Consider the following 21891-nt stretch of genomic DNA (forward strand, 5'->3'; position numbering starts at 1 on the left):
ACACACACACACACACACACACACACACACACACACACACACACACACAGAGTCAAACATATTTTCACCCATAATCATATATATAGTCCTAAGACATGATTATGAAACAAATTGCAGTGCAAATACCAGTCAGCACTAACCATCAATGACATATTCAGGTTCCTCTCTTCTGCATTGCCAGCTCTTCCCCCCAACCCACCCTCCTCCCCCACCGCAAAAAAAAAAAAAAAAAAATTAGGAGAAAGCTTTAACTTTTTTTCTCTTGGACTCAGTTTATTGCATATTACAAACAGTCACTTGTGACTGATGGATAATCTATATACATCTCAGCTTTAAGGTTCTAGGTTTTCCCATAACTTTTTTTAATGGTAAAGGAAAGGGTGAATTTTTCATGAAAAAAAGTGTTCACTTTATGCTGACATAGACTAAGTAAAAGCTGAGTAAGGACTTCAGGATCTGACCTATTATTATTGTTTGTTACTGTTATTACACAGGACACAGAAAGGAGGTGTAATATTTTGCTCAGTTTTTAAATAAATTAATATAGGCGTATCTCAAAAATGTACACAAAATTTCTTTAGGGACTTGGTCAATATAGGTTAGTATCAGACTTTAATTCTACCATTGGACTGTAGCAAAGCCAGGAGGAAGAGGTACTGGAACCTAGTTGTTCTCTAAAAGCCTATGAAAAAGTAATCAAGGCAAAATACAAGGAGAGTCATTCAGCTTCAGTCCAGATGACAAGGGCAGAGAGTGCGGTCACTCACAGACAACATTTGTCAACAGGATGAGTAATCTGTTGGCAGTCTTTTGATTTATACAGAACTTGCCACGCCTGATCAAACTATTGCAGTAACAAATGATGCTTGGCCTAATTCTAGTCAATACCTGAAGCTTCAGAGGACAGCTATACAGGGACTGCAGTATTATATATATAGTATGTACAGCACCTAGCACAATGGCATTTAGTCCTACCATAATATAAATGTTAAGTAATAACACCACCATGTTTACAGTTCATACCATGCAGCATGAGATCTGATTCACTGTAATATTATCCAACTTGCCTCACTGCAGCATTATCCACAAAAATATTCATTTATTGTTTAAAGCCCATTAATTTTTTTTATTGACTCCCCAAATATTTTAAAGTATGATTCAAAAGACCTTCAAATTTTGCAGTTCTTGTAAATACCTGAATTATTATTGTATCTTTCATGGGAAGTCCTAGTCAGAACAGAGAAATCCATAATAATCACTGTAAAATAGCCACAACCAGCATTCCTCTGCCATGCATCAATTCTCTTATCCCAGTTCCACAAATAATCTCTGTCACCCAAGCAGCATTCTAGGCAGAGCACAAGTGGACTTCAGGAATCCAATGACAGCACTTCTCAAAAGATGGGGTGCAACCTCTGAGTGCATAAAGGACAAGCCACAGGGAAGGAGCATGGCCAGAGCTCTCAGTTGTTCTCTAGAGTCACAGATTTATTTCAGAAAGAAAGGAAGTTGTTTGTCTACAAAGGGATATTTACAGTCATTTCTATACCATCTTCTTGAAAGGGATGGAGGGGGTATCAGCTTTAAAAAGTTTGAGAACTACTGCATTAGGGCAACTCTATCGTCAAACAACCTCTAAAAGTACCCCCCGCCCCCGCACTTCCACAGTACAAACAGTACTTCTACGAACAAACAGCTCTTCAGGCTCCATAAGCAAATTTAGTAAATGATGTAACTACCCTGAGGAGATTTCCGCAAGAATCACAGATTTATCAACATTTTGTTTATGCTCTAAAAATCCTTCCTCTTCCTCTCCCTGATTGGAGGTAACATATGGGACGTTAGTACGGTTTACCACTCCTGGCAAACTGGATTAGACCACTAAGGATATATAAATATTCCTTCAATTTTTCCTGATGTCAGGAACAATGCAGGACACTTGCACGCATTTTAGACTTGCAATTTCCCCAAGAGGTCACCTGCCCTGCATCGAGCCAGGAAAATTAGAAGTAAGGCAAAAATTCATTTCAGTCTACAACATACTGAGTCTCTCTTATCTGGCCCCACCCCTTGTATCTTTGGGTTGGTTTACACTAGCCATTTTTTCCTGTAGAGTTTCCCGCCATGGTTATTACCTCTGCCACTTCTTGGATGATAGCAACTATGGGAGCATTAGTGTGGAACAGCGCTGGCATTTTAACCACCATTTCATGTGACTCTCCTCAGAGCAGGTGTAAATAACCCAGTGGTAGCTGTGGGCAACATGGCTACAACTTGCACTCACGTCGTTGCTACAAGTGGTGGAAATACAGCAGGAATCGCAATGGGGAGAATTTCATTAAAGGAATTCTAGAGCAGCCAAGGCCTTTCCGTGTTGCGTGTTTATGCCAAGGTTTCTTCAGAACTGAAATCAACTTGCCTTGCTTCCTGCCTGTGAAAGATCTGGCCTCTGGCATTCTTGACTGTGTGATGTGTGGATTTTAGAAAAAAGTGCTGAATAAAAGGAAGTTTTTTTTTAAAGTTAGGCTAACATTAAAAAGAAAGTAATGATGTTTTCCCAATCCTGGCCAGTTCAGTTTGTGCAATCAAAATTTACCAGGTGGGGTACAAGTGCATTTCATGTGCAATGTCCATAATATTCCCTTCCTCGGTATATCAGTACATTTTTAAACCAATCGACTTTTGCTCTGAGGTCAGAAGTGGGAGCCGGGAACTTCTGAGCTCTAACCCTATCTCTGACACTGACTCACTGTACAGCCTTGATCAAGTCAATTAGGCTTTAATTTTCAAAAGCGACTAGTGATTTTGGGTGCCTAAACTGAGACACATTATGAGGGCCTGAATTTCACCGAGCAAATGCTCAACTCTTTTTGAAAATCCGGCCCCTCCCGAGTTAGGTTCCCCAAAACTGAAACACCCCAAATCACTAGTTACTTTTAAAAATGGAGGCCTTAATCTCTCCATGGCTCAGTTTCTCCTGTCTTTATGATGGGCATCATACATACTTCTTTACCTCCAATGGCACTATGAGGGTTGATTAGTTAGACCACAGTATCAGTGCTATAATCAAGGAAGTATGAAAATGGAGAGGCATGGTTCTCATAAGCTTCATTGTTTACATGAAAACCCCTTTGTTTCTCTTGGGGTCAATGGGAACTGTTTTCCCCAAGTCAATAGCCTTCAGTGCTATAGTCCTTGCATAATATACATAAGTGTGGTATTTTGCAACAGGGAACAGGAAGGAAATATTCATCTGTTTAACGATACATCAATAACATTAGCAAGCCCCCAACTAGCTATTTTGCAGAGGAAATGGCATAGTAGCCATAGGAGCCATAGCAATTAATAACCAGGAAGTAAGCTAGCTTGTTAGCAATGGTATTTATTCTCCTTAACCTGGTTCCCTTGAAATACATTTACAACAAAGCTTTGTAAACTTGGCCAGTTTCCAGCAAAGCGTCTCCAGAGCCAGGTAGAGGAAAGGAGGAGGAGGCTGCATGCCAGATGGAGAACAAAGACTGATAAACTTTTGCTATTGATAGCAAAAATAGGAAGGAAGGAGATTTTCCCAGCCCCCTAAAGTAATGCAGCACAGATGTACAAAAGTCTGCACAAACCAACCAGCCTTTCCCACAAGAAGACAAAGGTGGTACATCCCCTTAATGCCAGAGGGGGAAGGAGTTTGAAGAAAATATTTGTAGGCTAATATAATATAATTACAGTGGGTCAAAATGACTCTAGGTTCAGACTGAGGTTGGACATCTGGCTTGAGGATGAACCAGGGTTAGAGCTCAGGTTCAGTGTCACCAAAACTTCATGAGTTGTTCTCAGGAGACTTCAACCCAAAATGGAGAATCTCTCAGAGGATCTAACAATCTCTTGAGAGTTCCACCATTTTGCAAAGCATCCAAATGGCTCTGGAAAAAAGACCCCTTCTGGTTCTTGGTCTGGCTCAGAACCAAAACCACACAGGTGAGTTTGAAACCAGGGATCAGGAGACCAGGGCATCTTGGGCCCATCTCCAGTATTAATTAAAATGATCTGAACCCCAATTTAGTAGTTTCTGGGTACCTCCGGACCTGGGCTGGGGAGTAATATACCTGTGTATTTTCCCACATTCCCTGTGGTCTCCATTCTGTATACCTTTATCTGGAATGTCTGATGCCGTGTCAGACAAAGCTGATCAGGAGGCCTTTCCTACCTGTACCGGAATTAGAATGGAGGCCTAAGGGAGCATCAAAAGAAAAAGTTTCTTCCATACCCAGTATCCACTGTACTTGTGGGCAAGTAGGGTGTGGAAAAGATACTGCATCCACAAACACCCTGACTTCAAGCATTTCAAACCCAGCTCACTTTCTGAGCCAGATGGCAAAGTGATGAAAGCCCAAAGCCCAGTGAAATCAATGACCATTGATCTAATGACTATAATGGCCTCTGGATCAGTCCTTCTCATTTGGAAACTGCTGATTGTTAATGCTTCTGGTTTGCTCTTTCTGCTGGTATTTGCCTAGTTAAATAAGCCACCGGCAACATCATCTCTTTGAAATGGAGCTTTGCCTGAATAAGGCAACAAAGACATTTTGCCTGAGTGAGGACTAAGTAAATGGTGAACAAGAACTTCAGAATTTTGGCCCACAAATGTACAGTCTTTTCAGCTGCCCTGTCTCCTATGACAAGACAAGGAAGCTCAAAGTTCACACCACATTTCAGCCATTTATTTTTGCCAGCCACATCCCTCTCTTCCCCCGCAAGCTAGCACTAGACAGCCACTAAGCAATACGGTGCCTTGCTGGTTATCAGGATCAACATTTACTTTCTATGCTGAGCACTTGATGATCCCAGTAGGCCCCACTCCCTTCCTTCAGTTCTGTGGGGCTCCCTGCGTCAGGCCTTGACATTTCAGTGCATTGCCTCCAGTACCAGCACACTGCTATGGGAAGGAGCAAATCCAAAGAGCTCTTGCAGCCTGCCACAGCTCTATCAGACAGTGCAACACAGCTGAGATGGGCCACATCCAGAACCATCCATCTGCACTTTGGTTAGGGAGTTGACTGAAATATGATGCGGAGCCAAACAAGCTTCTATTTTGTTTTTGCAAAACAAACCCCCCTGCCCAACTTTGCCCAGTATATAAGAGACAGTGGCTCTGATTCCACACCTGTTGAAGCCAATGAGAGTTTTGCCACTAACTTTGATAGGCCCAGTGTATATTTGTCTTAGCTTTTAAATTATTTTTAAAATGACTCGATTTCTAACCCACTAACTTCTGATCCTAATCTGTCCATTGCCAGCGGTGACCCTTACTACACTCAGACCTTTATTCTAATTTATAGAGTTGTCTGAAGTGCAGGATACTTGCACAGGTTTAGACAAGTCACAGGCCAATCAGGGAATTAACTGGGTTAGTTCTAGATATATTTTTTTTTAAATCCATATTATCTTTTCTGAAGAGTGTGACATTTGAATATTTTATTTACTGTAAAAACTCTCTTTTTACACTTTGGCAGAGTTCAATTTTATGCACTGATTTGAATGTTTATCAAGAACTGACCCTCTTCATTAGGGGATGTATATTTCTGCCAGGAGTCTAAAGAGCTTTCTACAACTTATAGCGGGGGTCCCCAAACTGTGTGGCGCAGAGGAACGTTCAGGTGGAGCACTGTGAGGCCTGGGCCAGTTCCCATGGGGTGGGAAGGGAATCCCACTGAGCCCCGCTCTGCCCATAACTCTGCTCCAGCTCTGCCCCTAGCCCCAGACGCAGCTCCGGCCCTATCCTCAATCCCCAGCTGCGACCCCAACTGCAGCTCCTGCCCTGGTACGTCTCTTGCCCTGCTCCTGGCCCCGGCTCCCAATTGTGGCTCCCGGGTAAGCAGGGGGACACCATAGAAAAGATTTGGGGACCACTGACTTATAGTGAACCTACAGTGCTAAAAATTTGCCTTTCTAACAATAATATTACATTTCACAATGGCACCACCTAGTGGAAAATTATCACTAGTAAAATGGAAACAAATTCCAGTCACCACAATACTAATCTCTGCTAAACCAATAATATTTGAAAGCTTTATTTAGAGTTTCTCCTATTATCGCTGACATCTTACAGCTCCTACTTCAAACTGCAACATAAAATAGAATTGAAAGGGCACTAGATGGGTCAGGAGGGTGCTAATAAGAGACTAAGCCTTTTACATCAAAGTTATCAGCTCAGATCTAGCTGAGGCAGGTGAAAGTCATTAATACCACCTAACAGCTGATCAGTGCCTGTATGAAGTAGGTGTGGTAGTCATCTATTTTTGTAATGATTATTTGTATTGCAGAAGCACTCAAAAAGCCCCAAGCAGGATGGGGCTGGACTCTATACAGACACACAGGAGAGGTTGGGTTAAGGCATAAAGCACTATCGTACTTTGCCTAGGGCAACACCTCCAGAGTCGTGTGGTTATGCCAGAATCTCAGCTTTCGTTTAAAAATAAATGTTTCTTGCCCTTGTGATTGGGAAGAAAAACTTGAAAGCATAAACCAAGTGTAGCCAATGGAGCAGCATCTGCCTGAGTCTGAACACAGGTGGGAACTTTTCCATTAATCTCAATGATTCCAAGATGCACTTACGCTGGTGGACACGGACAACGCCACCCTTACTCATTCCTCTTGAATTTTATGAGGGTTTGGATTTAAATCCCTGGATCCAAACTCAGCTCTATGGTTCTGACACAAATGCAGAATCGACAAGGGGGGGGTGTCTATTTTTCCAGATTTATTTAGGATGCTGTCCAAGATGTTAGGTATTTCCCTGAGCGTGCAGACAGCCTGAAAACAAAACATCCGGCAGGGCTCGCTGCACTGGTCTCCTGCAGAAACAAAGGAGCCAGAGGGAACCTAGCACTGTTACTTATGGCCCCTATTTAACCTCACCTACCAGAGCTTTTGCACTGTAGGTATATGAATATAATTTACAAGCACAAGGCAAACTCTCCAAAAAAAAGTTTCCATAAACATTCATTTGAATGTTGGGTCCCTTTTGTGTTCTTTTTCAGCAGAGATTCAGGTGAATAACCCTACTACCAGAAATATTAATCAAAACACCAAATTTTAAGCAACTGTTGCAAAATATTCTTGGAATGGGAACTTAGAATTAATAATTGTGAGTATTTGCACCAAAAACCAAAACAACCCCTAAGCAAGGAACACTAACATGCCATGTGGCCTACAGTTCTATTCAAAATAGTTAACAATTTGACTAGCAATGACCCGCTTCTAACTAGGAATTATTCAAGTAAATAATTTTTCTTGAATTTGTTATACAAAACATGATCTGTCTGTGGACAATTCTCAAACAGGAAAAGGGGCAAAATATGATGAAAAAATTATATGTTATGCATTTTTGATCTAGCTGCACTAGGCAGAGCATATTATAGTTTCAAAATTATAAACAGGACCTAGAAACTAGATCAACATTTAAAATTATAACTACTCAGTTCAAATTGAGGGACTGTGAAGCACAGAGAAAACATTCATTTAATTCTGATCATCAATAGATGGACACACACACACTTGCCTCAAAGCTTCTAACCATTCTCCTGTTTTAAAATGTATTTGTAAAATCCTAACTTGTTCGTCTTTGCAATAAAATAATCACAGCTGAAAGGTTTTGGGGGCCTGAATGTGCTTGAGAAATCCCCACAAGAGACTTAAGGAATGCTGTGTACTAGGTCTCTGTTTACAAATTAGATATGCCCCCAAAATGGAAATAGCCAGAACAAAAACATCTGTTTTTTTTTTTAAATTAAGCATCTGGATGATATCTTTTCTTATATTCGTATTTCTTTCCTTAGACTCTACACTTCTGTGATTTTCTTTCTGCTGCATTAGAAAGACAGAAACCTCTAGTATGTTGGCTATAGAGTGAATCTTTCTCAAATGCCATCTCTCTGCACTGTAGCTGTTCAAACAAAATTCTGCTTTGATTTTTAAACATATCATCCATTGAGACCAGCACTAAGGACACCAACTGAAAACTCCCTGCCCTAAGTACAACCACTTAATCGCGTGAGAAATGTAGGTCTGCGTAACACTTCCCAGCTGTCACCAGCCTGGTCACCATAGCCATCCAGAACTTTGGGGGCACAGTGAGGACAGAACCTCAGAATCTCTTGTTCCACAGCCACAGCCCCCTATCACTTGAGCTAAAGGAGAATTTATTTTTTTACACAGGAGTCTAAGGGTGTTATGGTCAGGATTGGGGTCCCTAACTCCCTTAGCCCTTGCTACATGAAAAAGTCTCACTACTACTGTATAACTAAAGATGTGATTTTAAACTGATTTCTTTCACCAGTGCAACCTCCTGAAGAGACACAATTTGTGTTTTAAACCAAATTTATTACAGCTTAGTTTAAATTGATTAGGGATCCATTTAAAATACACTGAAATAAGCCACTCTTAACTGACATAAGATTGTCCACACAGGGGCTTGCACCAGTTTAAAAAGTGATTCATGTCAAACCAGTGCGGCTTTCTTATCTAGACAAGGGCTTAGGCTCCTTTGTCATTGAGCTTGACACACAATTAAGCATCTCTCAAGCCATCCAGTAGAGGGCAGTGGCCAACACATCACAAGGACGTCCCCATGTCTTTCCAACAATATTTGTATTTAATCTTTAATGAAAGATTTCCCTGTAACAAGGACTGTCTGATAGGAACTAAACTTATTTCTAACACACCGTTTGGGCTCTGCCTTTACCCTTGGTGCACCACTGTAAACCCTTCCTGCTACTGCAGCTTTCAGGGCAGTTGGTCACTCATTGCAACAGATAATGTTAAAAACTCTTCAGGGCCATGTCTGCCACAATGGCTTCCCTGCAGCCCCAGGTCATCTTCCCCCACTGGTCAGAAAACCCTACTAGAAGCCTCCTAGTAACAATTATGTTTAAGGACTTAGATTGTGTTCAGAACCCAGGAGTCCTAACACCTAAGGCCTCTGCTCTAACCACTGGAAAATATTGCCTCTGCTAGGCAGAATCTGGACTGATTCTAGGAGCACAGAAACGTTTATGCAAATCTTATCAGCAACATCCGTAATTTGAACTTCCTCAAATCTTGTCACGTCCCCATCAAAGAGACTTTTACCAGCATAACTACTATTTCCTCTGTTCAGTACGCTCTTCGTTTTTGTAAGAAAATGCATAAACTCATGATCATTCCATTCTTCCTCCTATCCTGCTGTAAGCCATGGATCTGCTATTTATCAACTGCATCTTATTTCAAAGAGGGACCATTGACTAATTTTGCTCAAGTTCTTCTTCTCTGTTTTAGTTCAATCCACTCAGGAGAGTCAAAAATCCAATGAGAAAGATAGCGGTAAGTTTTCATTTTTAATTTTATGTTATTTACACGAACCCTTTAGAAAAAAATTCATGTCATTGTTAAACAGAATAATTCCATGTTGTACAATTTTTTCTCCTTGTTCTCTTTAGTCACTCATGGAATGAGACAGTTACGTGAATTTTTTCCCTTGGTAAATAGACTGTGTGTACCTTCAGAAATGTTTAAAGTTTTTAAAACTCCGCTAGAATCACGGAACAAAATAACACTGTTTCCCTATTTTATGTACTGTACCTGGCTCTAGAAAGGAAAGCAGCATTGTATAGGAACTAGGATTTGAAATACTGTGATTTACATGGACTGGAGCTCAGCATTATCCTATAGAAAGAATTTGCAGACTTTTTTCTACAGTTATGTTTATGATGATTCCATGAAAGAAAACTACGTTAACAGAAAGTTGTCAGATACTTAAGAATTCCAAAGTCAGGGTAGGCTAAACTTAAAGCTGCTCCCACAACCATAACTTTGCATATGTATCATTACTATACTGTCCATATTCATTTTCACAAACTATTTCACAACTAATTAAATAATGGATCATGCCCTTTTCCCCTCAGCTTTAGATACACTACTTTCATTGCTATAATGATTCAGCAGAGCTTTTTTGGCTTAGATTTTTTATATTTGTTACCTTCTGTATTCAGGTGTGTGTTTTACTATGATAGTTAGCAGCCATGTACTTGATGGCTGAAATGAAAACAGATGGTTCAGCCTTTCCTAGGACATGAGCAGCTAAATATAGTCTGGGACTTCCTCCTCCCACAGAAATGTCCATGTCACAGACAGGAACTTTGGGTGGAGAAGAAGAGCTCTATGAGGATCCCCTTTTGGGGACTTTTCCATGCAGGAACAAACTTTGCCTCATCTCTGCACACCATAAGCAGCTGTTCTTCCCCAGACTCCCAGGGTGGACCCCCAAAGGTTAAGACTCATTGAAGGGCACGAGCCCATTCTCTTCTTTTCCTAACACAAAATCTGAATTTCAGGAAAAGATTTCCTGAGGGTGAACATTATTAAGCTGTGGAAGGGACAGGAGGAAGCCTCGTTGCTTGGAACAGTCCATACTAGTAACTGTAAAATAGGGATCAATCCTGCACTGTCCAGAAGATGGATTTAGCAGATCTTTTCCATCTCTAGATACTCTGCTCTGAGCTTCTTGTCACGCTGAGAAGCTACTCAAAGAGTGTTGTGAGGATCAGTTAATGGGTGTAAAATGCTTTGATAATATTTTGTGCACATTGCTATTTTTACTCCTTCTGAATTTCTACCTTGTACCTAGGAAGGCAGGTGCAGAATTCCCCATAAGAAAGAAAAATAGTTTGTACTCTTGGGAGTCAATCTTCCTCCCATTCCAAAACTCTAAGTGACATCAAGGTGAGCATGAGAAGGAGGCTTTACTCCATAGTAACCTACGTAAAGGGTCTCTACCCACTTTACAAACATTCACTGAGGATTTGATCTTATAAACCTGTGTGTCTTGAAACTCCATTGAGGACCTAGTGTGTAGAGCCCTTCCAGGCTTGGAGCATAAACCTCACAACAGCCCTGTGCATTAAATTAAATTAGCTCTGTCCAGTGCATTTCTTGTTCTTTTTTGGTTGTTAGTAGGTGGCCTTGTTTGTTCCTGATGAGAGTGTTTGTTGGTATCTGCCGTTTACCACTGATAAGCTGAGTCATTTTGTAGACAGTTCCTTGTTCACCACTAGCAGATGCCTCCTCTGCTTGTCTTGCCAGATTATCAATATAATTCCATTTGTCCACTCTCACAAGGCATTTGACCTCCCAGTGTGCCTGGCTATACTGATTGTGGTATTTGTCCTTTAGCTTCTGGGATTTTATGTCTAAAACTTTTTTCTTCAGGACTCATCTGGTTTCTATGGCATTCCACGTGCTGGGTGTAAACCACTCCTTCCTTCTCTTCTGCCTGTAGCCTAGACAGGCTTCACTGCTCTGTTTATAAATTGCTGTTACTTTGTCCCACTTCTTGTTGATCTCTTCATCTGCATCAAAGAATTGCTGAACTGGAGACAGAAGAAGATTTTGATATCAACACAGCCTGCAGAAGGGTTGGCCCACCCCCACACTCACCAGCAGCGGCAGGAAGCAGAGTGACCAGGCCCCAGCCCGCTCTGCTCTGCCAGCTCCCACCGTGTTGCTCCATTTCCTGATGCCACCAGCACTGCTGAGTGCAGGGGCAGGTCTGACTCCTTCCTCCAAGCCCCCTCCCCCAAGTGACAGGGCTGGGAGCATGGAGCAGGCTGAGTCCAGGTCGCTCTGCTTCCCATTGCCACCCTTGAGCGCAGTCCCTGCCCAAGGAGGGGCTGGCCCCACAGCGGAGCGGCTGCTCCCTCCGCAGCAGGGTGCAGGTGCTCAGGCTGCACAGGGCACCACCATAGGTAGGGATGGCCCTGCTCCTGTCAAGGATAACTTGAATGCAGAATTGTTAAAGGTAAATCCTAAATGAACAGCATCTATTCTGGCCCCTCTATTTACATCAGTCTGGGAAGGGAAAAAGTGCCAGATGAATGGACCAATGGGGTTATAGTGAAGATACCAAAGAAAGGGACTCTCAGTGATTTTAATAACTGGCGTGGTATCACACTTTTACCTGTGCTAAGCAAAGTATTGTGTAAGATCATAGTCCAGTGTATATCAGAGGCAGCTGATAGCATTCTCAGAAAAGAGCAAGCTGGTTTTCAGAAAGGGCATGGATGCACAGACCAGATCTTCACTCTATGAAACATCATAGACCAATGCTTAGAATGGCAATGACAACTCTACATAAATTTCATAGACTTTGAGAAGGCTTTTGATAGCATTCACAGGACCAGCCTATGGCGCATTCTGCGGGCATATGGAATTCCTTTCCATATAATCAATGTCATCAAAAGCTTCTATTTCAAATTTACATGCAGCGTTGATCATAGTGAGCTCAGTTTTTAAGCCAAAACAGGAGTACATCAGGGATAATTCTCGCCTACGGCTGTCTGAAAAAAATTAGTTTATATTTTTGACCTTCTGAAAGATCTGGCACAATGTTGGCCAATTAGATTAGATATGTAATTACCACATCCTGGTTGGCTCAGAACATTTATCAGGAAGAAGTTTTGCTGAATTCACTCAGATCACATACGTAGTTGCCGACTTTGTGATTAGCTTGTAAAAAAGCATCAACAGGTTTCTCCCCTCTACCCTCTTTGGGTTCTAACTTCATCAGCTCTTTGGCACGCTAGTTTTAAAAACCATTATCCCAAAGAAATATCTGTGGCCAGGATGGGGGAAGATCTGCAGATATTTCCGATGAAAAATATTCAGAAGTCAGGTAATAATCCATATGATCAATTCATGTTTCAAACATCAACATGTTTTTGCCCGAGAGGCTGTCTTGGTCAACATTTAGCAGGAGGGCCAATAAATCTCAGCCGTCACTTTTCATAAACTAATGGCTCCAAATCACAAGCATGTGATTGGGCACTGGTAAATCATGCTTCTGTGGCTGGCAGGCTGGGGCCCCCTTCCCTACACCCTGGATAAATCTCTGTATCTCATTCAGCAGGGTCAGCTCAGATAATGCTCAAGTCTTCAGCTGCCCGGGCCTCGCAAGACATGAGGGTCACAACTCCATTCAGAGACAGGTGATCCGGTTAGCATGAAGTTTCCTACTCAGACTGCAGGGCCACATCATGCAAGATGCTTTGTGCTGACTGGGGTTGAGGATGACTTGAGCCATCATAAGAAACAGGACACCTCCACCTTTAGTCTAGCTCTGGCTGGTAATACTGTGAGTCCCCCATTCCGCTGTCTAAAGAGGGAATCCACATTCAGTTTTCCACTAACTTTTCACAGACACAAACACATACAGCCCAGTTATGGACACATTACCTATCCATCTCCCCCGGCCAAGGACTGTACTCCCCAGCTGAAATGACAGATAAATTTGGAGCAGGAGGAAGGAAAATATTTGTGTATTGAATCTTGGGTCTTATAGCCATGGAGTCCAATAACTGAGGTTTCATGGAAGACAGGTGTTGCCCCAGCCCTGATGTCCTGGGCATCTAGTTCTCCGCATTTCTCTGTCAACGGGGTGGAAGTTATTTGTGGATTGTGATTTTACTCAGAAATGTTTTTTTTCCCCCAGAGCAACCATCTAACCCTGAGTTTGGATCTCTCCAAAAGAGCTTGGAGGTAGGAATTGGCCAGAATGTGACCCTGTCCTGTCGATCCACCAGTGGCTCTCTTCCTATCAACTATACATTTTTTAGAGGAAGTCAGAATCTGTGGCCGACTATACTGAAGACAGAGAGGAACCCAGCCCTGTTTAACCTAACTATCAATTCTGCCAGTGATTTGGGGGAATATAAATGCAAAGTTGTAAATGGAATCTCCAACAGTGCAAAATACAGCGAGAGTCTCAACTTTACATTACTAGGTAGGAGTTTGTGTGTATCCGTGACATTTTTCCAACATCAGGAAATGAGTGTTCATAATAATCCATCCCAGCTGGCCTGATCCTGTGAGCAGCTGGACGCACAACCCCATGGCTGTCTGACATGTAGCACTATGCAGGACTGGGCACAAGCATTGTGCCATAACCCTCCCAACCCATTAAGAACAGTTTAAAAATTATATTATGCATGAACATGTAAATGCCAAGTCCAGAGAGGGCTGTGGCAGCTGGAACTGCAGTCAGAAGTGGGCCACACAAGCTGCACCCTGCACATGTGTAAGAGACCACCTAGATCTGACCCTATAGTTTTACTGTATAATTGTTCCTGCATATGCACAAAATAGCTTGCAAAGTACAATCCATGACCATCTCAGGATTGTGCTGCCATGTGACTTCCCCCTTCCTTGCTATCAATACCTTCACATTTGAGCAGGAAGGGTTCTAAAACAGAATGCAATTTCTTTCAAAGGGACAGAGCCATATACTTTTCAATCCATTCAGCTTGTAGCAGCAGCAGCCAGCAATCCTGCAAGGCGTTATGGTAGAGAACAGTGTTCTAGAACACAGCGTGCCCCTGTCTAGAACTTGGACCAGATCCACAGCTGATGTGAATCAGCATGATTCTATTGGAATCAATGGAGCTACACTGATCTAAGTCAGCTGAGGAGCTGTTCTCTTGTTTGTAGGTCTCAGTTTTAAATCTCATGTTTGCCTTGTACTTATTTTTGTATTCCATTGGTTACTTTACAGATCCAGTGTCCAAACCAGTGCTGAGCACGACTACTTCCCGAGTAAGGATAGGCCAGAATGTGACACTGTCTTGTCACTCAGAAAACGGCTCTTCTCCCATCAACTATGTTTTTTTTAAAGGAAGGAAGACTATGTCATCCAAAATATCTATGCAAGGGAAGGCTGCAGCTGTGTTAAATGTAACTATCAATTCTTCCAGTGACTTGAGTGACTATAAATGCAAAGCTGAAAATAATATCCCCAATAACACAAAATATAGCAACAGTCTCAACTTTACACTAGCAGGTATGTGTTTGTCCTACCTATTACTAATAGCATCTGATGAGCTTTTAATGATCTTTACCTGTCCATGTAAACTGGGGTAGCAGGTGCCACATAGCATCTTAGGGCACAGAAGGTTAGAGAGCTGTACATTCACACCCTGGCTTGCTGTGAATAAGCCCTCTCCACAATTTCCCCCCCAAGATTTTACTCTTTAGGTGCATGGATTTAACAAAAGAAACAAGGCCAGAGCTTTTCATTTAAACAGAGCCCAACTCAGCCTGTAAACCAGCACTCTAAGAACAGGGCATGAAGGGACACTACCAAGGAGTTACTTTTATATAGGCTTGGCAGAATTAGATCTATATGCATGTGTGTGTGTATATATAATTTCAACAGATAATATCCATGTTTATTTTTAAGGATCTTTATTTATTTAAAATGTTCAGTTGTGTGGAGTTATGGGAGGGGGCTAAACAACGGCTGAGTCAGACAATTATTTAATTACAATAGACATTGAGATATAAAAAGCTAAAGCTTTACAAATGTTAAAATACAAATCACCACCACACATCAAAATATACAAAGCAAATATCCTCAAAATTAAACTCGAGCAGCATTTTTCCTACTTTGCCTATCTGTAAATTTCAATTATCGATGGAAATATTTTTTCATTGGTTTATGTTTGATGAAACTCATGTTACCAACACTGACTGATAAAAATCTAAACCTTCCAAGACCTGCCTTTATAGCCTTCCCTGGCTTTTCTCTGAGTTCATCCTGTACACCTGCAGGACATCTTAGCCTAAAGCTAAATCCCTACCTCCTGTGGCAGGATTGTGCCCAGATACTCCCCCCTCTGTATCTGTAGGTTTTCAGCATGGCACCAGTTCTTTTCCTCTCTAGGCTCAGGTGAGGACCTCTCACCTTGCCCACAGTGTTATTAACAACTGCTACTCCACTTCTCCAAACTAATAGAAAAGGCTGGGCTTTCATTTTAATAGAAAGATAAGTACTTGTAACATCTTGCCATGCCTGTTCTTGCTCTGTACAAACACTCTTTCTCCTGTTGACAGAAGAGGATGGCCTTTCCTATCCCCTCTCCATTTCTCTTGTGCTACTGTTTCTGCTGGTGGTGATAGCAACTGCCCTACTGGTTCCGTTTCTGATCCTGCCTTGGTGTAAAGCAAGTGAGTTTTTTTGCTTCTCCATATTTTCATTGTAAAATAGTGCTTCAGGCCCTTATTATACTCTGTGTCCTTGGAAATGGAAGGCTTAGTTTCCTGCTTACACATCACACACTAAGGCCTTCCCATTTCTTAGCAGCTGGTATCAGTACTCCCAATGATGCCTCTGGTCCAGATGGTGTCTCCTGGCCAGCTCCCATTAAACTGGAGGGGATGGCCCAATAATATAAGCTTCAGGATGGTAACATCAAAATTCCCAGGAACTGCTGAGTTAAATCCAGTTAGGGTTAACTTATTTCTTCACCTTTTTGAGGTAGATACTGTACTGGGATCTTTAGGAGGAGCCTTTAGAAAAACAATATCCAATCTCTTCTGAGTGAATGCAGACCTGGTGGCACTTTTCTTAAGAGAAGTTGGCCCTTGGGTAAAACGCTCTCCTCATTCTAGTGGGCTGACTCCTTTTTGCTAGAAGAGGCCACATTTCAGTGAGACCATACGTATATAAATACAGGGTGGATATAAATGCAAGGTAATAAGACCAAAGAGGCACCATTCTCCATCTTTTGATTGACATCAAATCTATCCTCAAAGCTAGTATCACTCTTCATACCAAAGCAATGTGGTTTCAGGCTACATTTTAGCTCCCAAAGGCAAAAAGTTACACGTGTTTATCTTCATGCACATGAGTATTTTTGCTGAGGTCAATGGGACTGCTCACATGCCGTAAGTTACTCATGTCCACAACTGTTTACAGAATCAGGGCCTTGGCGACCAAAATGAAAGTAGGAAAGCAGTCTCTTTTTGCAAGGACCCCATGATATATCACCAATACCTGCTGCTTTTGGGAGCAATTTCCTCTTCCCCTACCACCATGTGAAGTAAAGATACAGTGAGGCATGAATAGTAGAATGATGTTCATCAGGACTATAACATTGTTTAAAATACCTAACACCACCCCCCCCCCCCAAAAAAAAATCACAGGACATACATTTTTGGAGCAGTTGATATTTTTATCACTTGAATAATTACGTTTGTTTTCTTTACATCTTGCAGGAAAACTGAAGTCAACAGGCTCCTCGACTGATTTTGTTTCAACGGACAAGGCAACAGGATCTGAAAACTATGTGACATACACTGAGATTGGTAAATTCCAAACTGCTCTTTCTTTAGTCGTGGGACTCACGTGCAGGACATGATTAACTAGTCCTAGATAAAGTTTATGGATGATGCCTTTTGGTCTCAAATGGGGAAGATGGGTGATCACTACATACAAGTTACTGACCCAACAGAACTCCCACTGACATTAACTGGAAGTTGCTCAGCATCTCTCAGGATCAGGCCCTATATGTGCATCTCTTGCCAGCCCAAGAGCCAAATTGCAGCCTGGGGAATGACATTCATTAGAAAAATCCTCAGAACCTTATCTGAACTATCCCTCAGGTCCAATCAGGACAGAACTAAAAGGAAAGTTCATGTTTCGGTGTCTGTGGAGGTATTGGTAAGGGAGTGACAACCACAAAGCAAAGAGAAAATGAAATACTAGTAAGTAAAGCACAGAGCCTAGATTTACACAATAGCCCCTTGCTAAAGGGCACGAAAAGGATTTCTGGGTTGCCAGCAAAAGTGAAAAACAATTGCACAGCTTCTGCATTTTGATTTGTATTCTTCAGCATGTATTTCAGTTCTTCACTCTCAAGTGTTGCTCAACTCTGTAGAGATTCAGAGCCACTTTCCCCCAAAATGGAGCCACAAAATAACTGGGCAACAGCTGACACAGTGTCTCCATGTTGTGTTATAACTAAGGATAAGATTTTGTCACAGACATCACAGATTCCATGACTTTAACAGACCTCTGTGACTTCATGGCTAGAGCAGCTGTCATCCTCCTCTGCTGCTGTGAGGCTGAACCAGTGGCAGTCAGCCCCAGCCATAGGAGCAGTGGCAGGACCGGAGTGGCAATAGCTAGCAGCCAGGCTCCAGGTCTGGTGGTCAGCCCCCAGGGCTGGATTGGCAGCCGGGGCCGGCGGTCAGTCCTGGGGGCCGGAGCGGTGGCCAGCTCCCAGAGCTGGAGCCGCAGATGGCTGTCAGCCCATAGTGACAGGGCTCATATTGTAAGTTTCCCTACCCCCTGCTATTTTTAGTAAAAGACCAGGTCAGGGGCTTCTGTGAATTTTAGTTTATTGCCCGTGACCTACTAAAAATACCCATGACCAAACCTGTGTTAGTTATAACATTGTGTTGTCAGTGTGGACTAATATACCCCCTAATAAAAACATTGCAGGACAGACACCATGCCGAAAGTTGTGTCATAAATCGCCCCCACCTCACTTGGAGGCTGGGAAAAAGGGAGGATATCTCCCTATCTTCACAACTCATTTCTAGCTACTGGAATGAAGATGGGAAAATGGGTGTTTTTCCTCTATCTCCACCTGTCTGCTTGGAGGAATGGGGATGTATTCTGGCTGCTCTGCTCCATTAGCTGTGCACTCTCTGCAATTTTTCACATCAGGTAGAGAGTCCTCAACTTGCACTGTCCAAGCATATGTAGAGGGAGAACAAAGGCAGATTCTGTGAGAGGCACATATAGGTCTTATACCACAGGCTGAGTCTCAGTGCTTTCACAAGCTTAAATTCACCAAGCTGTAATCTCCCGCAACTGAACTTTGAACTCTTTGTCACTTGTTTCCATCCAGAGTATGCTAAATCTGAAGAAGTGGAGTACGCCAACATACTGATTAGAAAAGAGGAGGAAGATAGGAAAGGTAAAAGGCTTAGATTGTGACCACGGGCAAAATGAAGCATTCACATTTTCAAGTTCATACAACTAATGTTCTGCAAATGGAATAAAAACTGATTTAAGCACAAGTGTGTGTATCCCAAACACAGCTGTGGATTAATGACAAAACTGCCTCATGCATTTTGGAGTTCACTGTGCATTGATAGCATAGTCAAATGTTCACTTGCAGTAGGGCCTGACAACTGCCTAGTCTCACTCTTTATAAACCACTTTCACTGCATGCTCCCTCTTTCCAGAGATTAAGCACAACTCCCTGTGGAGATAGATCCCTTATGGTTAGTATTCAAAGGGCATTTGAAGACGAGAAGAGTGCAACCAGAATTCATTTGCAGGCAGATACTAAAATACACCCCGATTTTGCCTTCAAGTGTTAGCTGCCAGCATCTAGACTAATGGGTTGGAGCTACAAGGTAGGTTGTTTATTTAAAGGGAGAATGGGTGTTTTATTGGTTTGAGCAAGGGACTGGTTAACAGGAACTCCCATGAACTAATCCTGTGGTTAACACTGACTCAGTGTATGACCAGTGACTACTTGAGTTCTTTGACAATTTATCATCTTTAAAACAGGAATAATACTTTCCCACCTTGTGAATGTTATGAGTGCCTGTGAATTCCCACACAAAAATCTTTGTTAAGGTGAAACTAAGGTTCAGAGAACATACTTAAGGGTAAAAATCTTTACAAGAATACAATATCTAATTTGAACCAAACCCCTCCCCCCCCCCCAAAAAAAATCAGAAATTGTTAAGATTAAATATGAAAATCGCAGTGTTGGGAGGATGAAGTGCCCCCCCCCCAAAAAAAAAAAAAAAAACCAACCAACCAACTTTATTTTATTAAGTGGTCTGTGGAATAAATAGTTAAGACTGCCTGCTACAGAGATAAACTTCTCACTCCAGTTAGAATCCTTGACCTGAAAAGAACTACCAAAAACCTTCTGGGATCCCAAATGCAACAGCTTAATTCTGAAACTGTCCTATTTGTGTCACTAGTTATTGAGCTACAAGAGGTATGTTTAAATATCGCTTGATTACTGTGGACTTTTTAAAAGTTAGTGTCTATTCTGACTTTTAGTGAACATGAGGGCAGATACTACAGTTGTCTACTCTGAAGTCATCGTAAGAGATGGAACGCAACAACGTAAGTTTCCTCTTTGATTTACATGAGAGAATTATATAAAATATTTTTTTTTTAAAGAGAACCTCTGCCGCAGTACATTTTGCTAGCACCACTGTGCTTGTATGGGAAGCACATTAGCATCTAAATGTTTGCTTGTTTCCCCATCCTACTTATTTTGTAGTCAGAAGCAGATGTTAATCTCCTCCCCTGCTAATATTAAAGAATGGGTTCCTCTTCCTGACTTTTAGAGACTCTAGTTTGATCAAGATAGAAAAACAAAACATGTTAGAAAAAGAAGTTAATTGATGCCCAGATTTCTGATTCCTTTACTCATGCACAGTATCTTACTCCACAAGTAATGCCACTGTAACTAATGGGTCTAGTTGTTAAAAAAGGTACTATTAACATGGTGGTGCAACTTGACTCTCCACTGGCATTACTCTTTTGCTGTTTCAGCAGGAAGGAGTAAGCTAACAGTTAGCTAACATGGTCCAGCTATAAGGCTCTCACACAGAGAGCTTTGCTCCTGTGCTTGTCAGGAATTTCAGGAAATAAAACAGGATTTTAAATAAGCAGAGAATAAAAAGGCCTTCTTCAGCCACAGTTATCTTAAAAATCTGTCCCAGTAACTGCTTGCTTGGCAAGCTGTCTCCCTAAAGGAGCCATTGTTTGCCTTGCCAACTACTGCTACCTGCCAGGGAGCAGCTTCCCAGGACTCCAGAGTACAACCTTTTTACTTGAGCAGGACTCCTGGCTGGCATTGCCCCAGTCTTTTCCATTTTTGGGAGTGGGACTTAACATGACCCCCCGACACTGGAAGAGATGACTATTTCCCTGCCACAGCCATTTCAACTCAGACCTATCCATCTGGATCCCAGCTAGAATACTTAGGGGTATAAGACCAGTAAATTACCCGCTCCATATTGCTTCCTCACTTATTCTGTAGTAAACAGTTTTTTCCTATCTACATTAATAGATTACTTGAAATAAAATGTTTACAGCTTAGTTCTTCAAATTGTTCTGGTATCCTTGAAAGGCAGAAGAAGTGCCTAATAATGTTATATTCAAGTCAGAAATGACAGCAGTCTAAAGACTGAACTGGAAAACAGAGGTCACGTAGAGAAACACACAGCTCCTAACAAACACTGCTTTCTCTAAAAACAATGCATCCAATAACTTTGCTTTTCAATCGACATTTTCCACATTTAAGCTTTTGAAAATCTCAACTCCCATTTATCTTCCCATTATAGCAGAGACTGGCATTTGTCACCATATATCAGCAGCATGTGCATTAGCTAGACTCTCAACCAAGGAAAACTTATCCAACTTACTGAAAATATCCTTTCTTCCAGGAGACAAAATCCTCTAGGACACATCTTTGAGCCTGCACTGCAGAAAGAAGCAAACCCAGCTCTGTCCATCAAGGGTAAAGCAGGGCTAATAATGCACATCTGAAGAGTTTACCAATTCGAGAACTTCTACAGCCAGGAAAACTTTTATCAAACTAGCAGGCTCTGCAACTGAGCAGGATTATCCCTGCCTTACCTGTGGTGGATAGATATGGTTTTACCTCTTTCTGCAGTGCAGTCTGGAAGAGGTGTCCTGAGCCTGCCATTTGAAATAAGGGTAAGTTTTCCTGGCTGTGAAAGTTCTCCAATTGGTAAGCTTTCCAGATGAGCATTATTAGCCCTGCTCGACCCATGATGGACAGACCTGGGTTTGCCTCTTTCAGCAGCGCAGGCTGGAAGATCTTCATAAAGGATTTGGATTTGATAGAGAATGAATGCATCAGAAAGCTTTATCAATATCAGTTCTGGAGGATGTCACGGGTACTTCCCCACTCATATAAATAAGAATGAATGGTATCTCGCAACAGAGTAGGGTATTGTGACTCAGAATTCCTGGCTTGTACTTCATCTGTGCCACTGAGTCAGTGTGACACTTAGGAAATC

General features: G+C 41.9%; 1 protein-coding gene across 1 annotated transcript; it reads left to right on the forward strand.

Annotated features, from left to right (window-relative positions):
* The first annotated feature begins 9142 nt into the window (after positions 1-9142).
* MILR1 (mast cell immunoglobulin like receptor 1) lies at positions 9143-21807 on the forward strand. Its single transcript, XM_030534996.1, has 8 exons — positions 9143-9218; positions 9310-9354; positions 13517-13807; positions 14576-14860; positions 15913-16026; positions 17077-17166; positions 18717-18785; positions 19895-21807. The coding sequence occupies exons 1-8, from the start codon at positions 9176-9178 to the stop codon at positions 19975-19977; spliced, it is 1020 nt and encodes a 339-aa protein (XP_030390856.1). The 5' UTR covers positions 9143-9175; the 3' UTR covers positions 19978-21807.
* The last annotated feature ends 84 nt before the right edge of the window (positions 21808-21891 follow it).

The sequence above is a fragment of the Gopherus evgoodei genome, chromosome 15 (assembly GCF_007399415.2).
Source record: "Gopherus evgoodei ecotype Sinaloan lineage chromosome 15, rGopEvg1_v1.p, whole genome shotgun sequence".
NCBI lineage: Eukaryota > Metazoa > Chordata > Testudines > Testudinidae > Gopherus > Gopherus evgoodei.

Coding starts and splice junctions, on each gene's coding strand:
- MILR1 (XM_030534996.1), top strand. CDS start 9,176: ATGCATAAACTCATGATCATTCCATTCTTCCTCCTATCCTGCT. Junction 16,027..17,076: donor CCTGCCTTGGTGTAAAGCAA/GTGAGTTTTTTT, acceptor TACATCTTGCAG/GAAAACTGAAGTCAACAGGC. Junction 18,786..19,894: donor AGAGGAGGAAGATAGGAAAG/GTAAAAGGCTTA, acceptor TCTGACTTTTAG/TGAACATGAGGGCAGATACT.